The 6,289-nt window shown below is 37.5% G+C and overlaps 1 protein-coding gene across 1 annotated transcript; it reads right to left on the reverse strand.

Moving 5' to 3' along the window:
- Positions 1-196: 196 nt before the first annotated feature.
- Positions 197-5,352, reverse strand: LOC141907194 (putative methyltransferase-like protein 24). The gene is made up of 6 exons (XM_074796771.1): positions 5,101-5,352; positions 2,686-2,741; positions 2,346-2,477; positions 2,018-2,092; positions 900-1,038; positions 197-529 (listed from the first exon to the last, which is right to left on the reverse strand). The coding sequence occupies exons 1-6, from the start codon at positions 5,218-5,220 to the stop codon at positions 197-199; spliced, it is 855 nt and encodes a 284-aa protein (XP_074652872.1). The 5' UTR covers positions 5,221-5,352.
- Between the last annotated feature and the right edge of the window lie 937 nt (positions 5,353-6,289).

Here is a 6,289-nt window from a genome sequence, read left to right on the forward strand (position 1 = left end):
GCTAGCCGTTGGAATAACAGCTGACCATTTATAGTTAGAAATGTCGGTATAGTAATACACTGATTATCATTAATGGGATTTTCCTCTGTATCAGTAGTTTGATATGACGTTGAACCACGGTTCAGGAATGTTTGTCTCTACTGTTAACAAATAAAACCAAACAACAATGTATCGTCAATTTACTTTATGACTTTATTTATTCAGATATCTTAGTATTCACATAATATATTTCCTGACAGCAGCGTTCATTTTTACCAGTAAGCGAAGAGACGTATGGATTAGCGACGATATTTGTGTGAAAATGATATATCTTAAATCCGTAGGCTTCAAGATTATCAAATATAGTTAAATGTCGTCGTATTTCATTCTTATGTTTTGCTTCGTATTCCTTGTTGCCTTGATTAGCATTATGTATGTGATATTCGACTCCTATTTGTTTAACGCGATTGAAAGTTCCTGCTTTTATCATTTGTTCAAACGTGTCCCATTCGGAGTATTCTACATCTATTTTGAAGAAGTCTATAATCCTCTAAAATAGAACAAGAAAACAAACTTGAAAGTTTATCGATGCCGCTTGAAATGAAAATGATTATCAAAATCTATCGGAAATGAAACAGAGAGCCGTGAAATATATTCAATTACAAAGTGAACGCCAATATTCGAAACTGAAATTGTTATTTTGAAACGCCAATATTGATGACCTAGTACACACCGACTCACACAATGAAAACCCAAATGCGTACTGATATAAACGAAGAACAGAGTATTTCACTTCTTGCATGGCGCATTGCACGGAATTTTTTTTAACTTGGCCCGAATCAGCCCCCATGATTTATACATACTGATGATACAAAAATAACAATGATTTATATGTCTGACTGACATGCAGGCATACGTACATTTTCGTGTCCCAACGATTTCATAATGCTGTCAACCGTCATCAACTTCCAACCGTTATTATTCGTGAAATCAGTCCCAGACACTCCCAGATTGTGAAACTGGATATAATTACCTCGTTTATGATCCTGCTGGTGCATGCTTAAATGATAGACAAGATGAAATATCATGGGCAGCAAAATAGATTATTTATCAGTTGGGATTTTGTTGATATGAGCATAGCCTATAACTGATCATCTTGGTGTCCCATTGGTCGCAGTGTTCTAAAAATGCTACCAACGTGTGTACTGCAGATTCCGCCTGAACTCGGTACTGCACATGTATTATCGAGAATAAGGGGAATGGAGACGGCTTTCCAAATAGATTTTTGTAAAACGTAAGACTAAGGTGATGCTGCATAAAAGGGTAGATTTAATGTAATTCAAAACCCCTTAGCGACATCTGTGGTTATATTAATTTGATTCACGCATATATCCCCTGACAAGGAAATGATTGAATATGATCGCAGTTTATACTCATTAGAAAATGTTATTTATTTTGTTACATTGTTTTCATGGATTTAGAATGGAACCGGCCCCAGGAGACATACGCCATCGTTTGATTTCAATCTATTTCATATGGTTCTAATGGTTTCGGGGCCGCCACGAAAGGCCAGTTGTAATTAGATGACTGAATAAACGTGTATATAATATTGCACTGTTTCAGACTTACGTACGCATTTTAGCGACTGTCGTAAAAGCATCTGATTTCTCAACGTTATACTACATGTCGATGATAGATTTAACGCTTTAATGATTCTCAAAGATTACGTATACGGCAAAGGACGCAATTTTTGGCAGGGTGATAAAATTTTAGCCTGGCAGTGTGGCCTAACAAGCCGACCTGCCCTGCTCCGTTCAGAACACTGCACGTGTTATACACATTTTCGTCTAATTTCCGTTCGTTGGGAACCTTATCACATGTACTTTTTGTGGTTCTGTCCATTTGACATAATAAATAAACGATTTTATGAATCATTTCATCGTCGATACTTCGATATCGAGTGGATGTCGAGTATTTATCGAACAAAAATCGAGTAGATGAGCGGAAAGCGTCCCTCTGAGAGTCGATGGCTGCGTACCTGGGATCGAACGAATGTATTTCGCAATTAAATTCTGTCGCTACACTGTCGTCAAATGTGAAGTCATTGTCAATTCTAAAAATAAGTGTTAAAGAATTAGATATTTGCTAGTATAGCCATTTAATCATCAAGCGTTTTCAACTACTCACAAACATTAAAACAGAAATCTCAGTTCGTTGCAAGTTACTAAGAATAGAATGCGGTGGTGATAAATTGTTTTTGATTATCTTTAACTTGTTTATTTGTTAAGTCCAAATAAGTGATGTGAATGAAAATAAACAAATTCTGTCTTATAAAGCTAATACGAATATGAGTAGATTAGTAATACCCGAATGAATAAACCAGACAATTCCCTTTTCTTAAATTGTATGGTACGTCGAGACACATATCCCAACCACCGTCACCGGCATTTCCAAAACGACGCATCTGTTGACAAGTGAAATCTTTATGCAGTATTTTGCTGTAATAGAATATGAAAGTGGAATGTCGAGGTGCATCATTTGATTCCAATCTATTTCATATGATTCTATAGGTTTTGTTTGAATAAATCTATGGATCATGGATGACGTCGGGACCGCCTCGAAAGGCCAGTTGTAATCAGATGACTTAAACGTGTGAATGAACGATGAATAAACGTGTATATACTACACTGTTTCCAACTTACGTACCTATGATAAAGTTTGAACAACTCGAGATAATCAGTCGGGTAAACCGGCTCCTGTTTCTGTGAATGAATGACATAAAGATGATTAGCAAATAGCCCGCCGTGCAACGAAGGTTTTATGATTGAATTTGAGTTGATTAATCTGCTTCTCGTGTGGAAACCCCGGTCTAAACTAGGGATCGTCTCATTTATTTGATCGGGAGATTTGATTTGACTTGATTTGGATGGTCGGTCGAATTTACATGTTTGTTTAAATCCGAGTATATACTTGGAAAAATTTTCATTTATATGGTTGTATAGATATTGATGCGGGACAGATAACGTGCGCCCGTGGAGACCGGGTCCTTCACGGGTGTTCGAATACCGATCGACCTACTGAAGATGCCTCGTGCCAGTTTGGTAGCAAAACTGTAGCAAACAAATATGACGATCGTAAGAAAAATCAAACAAATTTTTAACCTTACTGCGACTATGACTGTATGATGTTTTAGATCTGACAACAGATGGGCAGATATGAAACCGGCGTTTAATCGAGTGGGGGCATATTGTTTCAACTATAACAACATAACATGTACGAGAAAAATCCCACAATAATTCAGCCAAAGATGTAACGGTTTTGAGCAAAAGAGTATATATTTTGTGCATCGTTTTTGCTATATAAACTAATAGCCATCCTCAGGCGTCCTGATACAAATATATTTACAAGATACAGCACACTTTGCTTAATTCGGATCTTTTGGGACCAAGACAAATACTCCTCCCGAGTTGGAGTTTAGAAGATCAAAATCGGTTTTGGTAGTTGCCTATGAAAATCGTTGTATACCAGGTCATTTCATTCTAAAATCAAGTATTTTTTGAAGAGGTTCACTTGCTACATTAAATGAAATCGGTATGTCGGTATGTTCGCACGTCCCTATGGCGTAATGTCGTAAGATTCAATCAGTCCAATATTGGCGGATTAATTCCAAATACCAGTCCAATGTGATAAAGTCTCTGCTGGAACTATTTAATGCTATAATGGACTTGAGCCGATTTTTCTACTCTTTGTAGATGGTATTCGATTGATTGATTGATTCGCAGCTTTGTGTGGAAATAATTGCAAACGAACATCTGTTCATGGATGAACATATGTTGATATGTACAATGGCTTCTTTTGGGGGATTTCATCGTTCTTGTCGTAGACAGATCTGTCAATAGTCGATGCAACAAAATCAAATAAGCCATTCTTATTTGGATTTCTCATTATTTATACCTATGTAAAATACTCGATACACATTGCATGATTTAATTTCTTTACATGGACACGGCGCAGGGAAACACGGAAACAAGAGACAGAAATATGTTTCCGAGCGTTTCCTTGCGTTGTGTGCGTTCACGAGAAACATGGTTTCGGAAACCAATTTTTCCGAAATTAGATATACATGTATGTGTTATTTCCGTGGTTCCCTGCATGCGTGCATTGGGCTTAACGGTCGTTGTTTAACATTTTCGATACACAGCCCATAATAGAAACTGATGATATTTCATCATCACAGCTAACGACAGTAGTCTATGTGTGATATGAAATACATGCAATATTGTATTAGTTCTCGTCCATGAAATATTCAGTATTACGTATATCGTTTTCAGATTCACTGGTCCGATAAAAAGTCCTTCAACATTGAAGAGTTTTTCGATGATTTCGACTTTCAAAAAAAATCAACTGAAAAGTTGGTGTAAAGGAAAAGCTATGGTACTTCTTTCAGCAGAGTAGCAATACTCAGACGTGGAGAAAAATCAAAAATCAAAAACGGAGGAAACGACGTTTCGAACTCTCTCAGGATATCATTTCAGGTGTCATCATAAGTACAATTAAAACCCATACCTATCATAGAACCCATACTGACCATAGAACTTATGATTGATCTGAAAAACATGACGCGTTATTTCGATAAAAGCAGAGAAATTAGTAAATTATCACATTGGCCACATTCTCGGGTATTTTATACAATGTCCTAGTCGCCATGCGTGCCATTAAATATAGTACTTGCCTAACTGGGACAAACTGAGACCGGCGAAATTACTCCAATTTAAAGCACAATGCCGTCAGAATTTAGGCTAAAATAAAATGATTCCTTGTTTCTCCAAATTGGCTAGGCTATTTTGTAAACTGCAATAAAGATCTGTAATCAGTTCATTTCTATAGCAGCCGGGTTTGTTGTTGTTAGTTTGATCGTGATTTAAAAAAATGTTATGTACATAGGCGGCCGGCCAGGTCTGCTTTAAAGCTCTGTTGGAATGAGAAAGAAGGTATCAATTTTTTCTAGCCTAAGGATCGGAAAAAACGCTAGGAGGTCAGAATGAATCAGTGAAAAGTCCAGTTGGGTGAGGTTAACTGGTACAAAGTTCAACTGAAATTATGATACGGGATGATAATTACCATTATAATTGGGGCTGATATTTTCTGCCGCTCTTCCTTTTGAAAAAATCTTTGGATAAATCCTTTTCCGAGAATCAAAACCGCCAATGCGATGAAAATGAAAATCCACGGTTGTTTCATCGCTGATACTTCGTGTGGAACGAGTTTGTAGCAGCTAATGTGAAAGGGTGTTCGCTCAGCTGGTGTCGCATCGAGCGCATCGTCCCATCTGTGTCGACTATCAGCGTGATTCTCTGTATCACTGTCGTTGGTATCTTATGCTCGAGTGATATTTCTGTTGAATATCGATGTTACAACCCAGGTGCCACATATTTTTAACCATAGATTTTTTCTGTGTACACAAAATAACATGATAAATCGTCCGAGGACATTATACATATGTGGTTGAACTGCCAAAGTAAAATATTGGTGCAGATGACGACTACTATCATATGATATAAGGTTAATACACTTTTGAAGAAAAGAAAATATCTGCTAATAGGCTTGCTGGTTCGCGGTCAGCTGCGGTGTCCACAAAAATACTACTTCAGAGTTTTAAATTCAACTGCATTTACAATGGAAAATATTGTGTAAATATGTGTGTAACGTTCTTCTAGTATTTAGGACGTTAGCTATTAGTCAAAAACCTTGCAGTCTTGGCTAGCTTGTAGTTTAACGCGGAATTTAAATTTTGGTAACCATATGATCGGTTCTTTAAACTGGGGTTCTCGTAAAATGAAATAAATCGTCTTATCTCCTAGGAAGACTGAAGTTTATTTGCATACCGGTGCGACGAGCGGTTTTACGCTTTATTAAAAGATGTGCTGTGTACTCCGGCGAATCCCGACCGATTGAAATCCCCTTAGTTATACATATAAAAATGATAAAGTATGAGGCCTACGTGACTCGGAAGCTTAACACCCGGATCCTTTCTTTACGACTACGGGCCGGTTTGATCGAAAGAGTAGGCTTACGTTACAGTGAAGAGGTTAAATGCAGTCTTAGTTTTAAATTGAAATAGGGTGCCAAACCGACGGGGAGAGTCAGTGCTATATTCCAAAGTGACATGGAGAAAAAGCCGACGAGCGGATTTTGGAGCGGAACCTGGCAAGCGAGGATGTGTTTTACGAGCTCCAGCATGCCGCTCAATATCGCTGTCGAGATAGTTCGAATCCCATTTTATTGAATATCTATTACATCAACACCGTAA

This window comes from Tubulanus polymorphus, chromosome 6 (genome assembly GCF_964204645.1).
Source record: "Tubulanus polymorphus chromosome 6, tnTubPoly1.2, whole genome shotgun sequence".
NCBI lineage: Eukaryota > Metazoa > Nemertea > Palaeonemertea > Tubulaniformes > Tubulanidae > Tubulanus > Tubulanus polymorphus.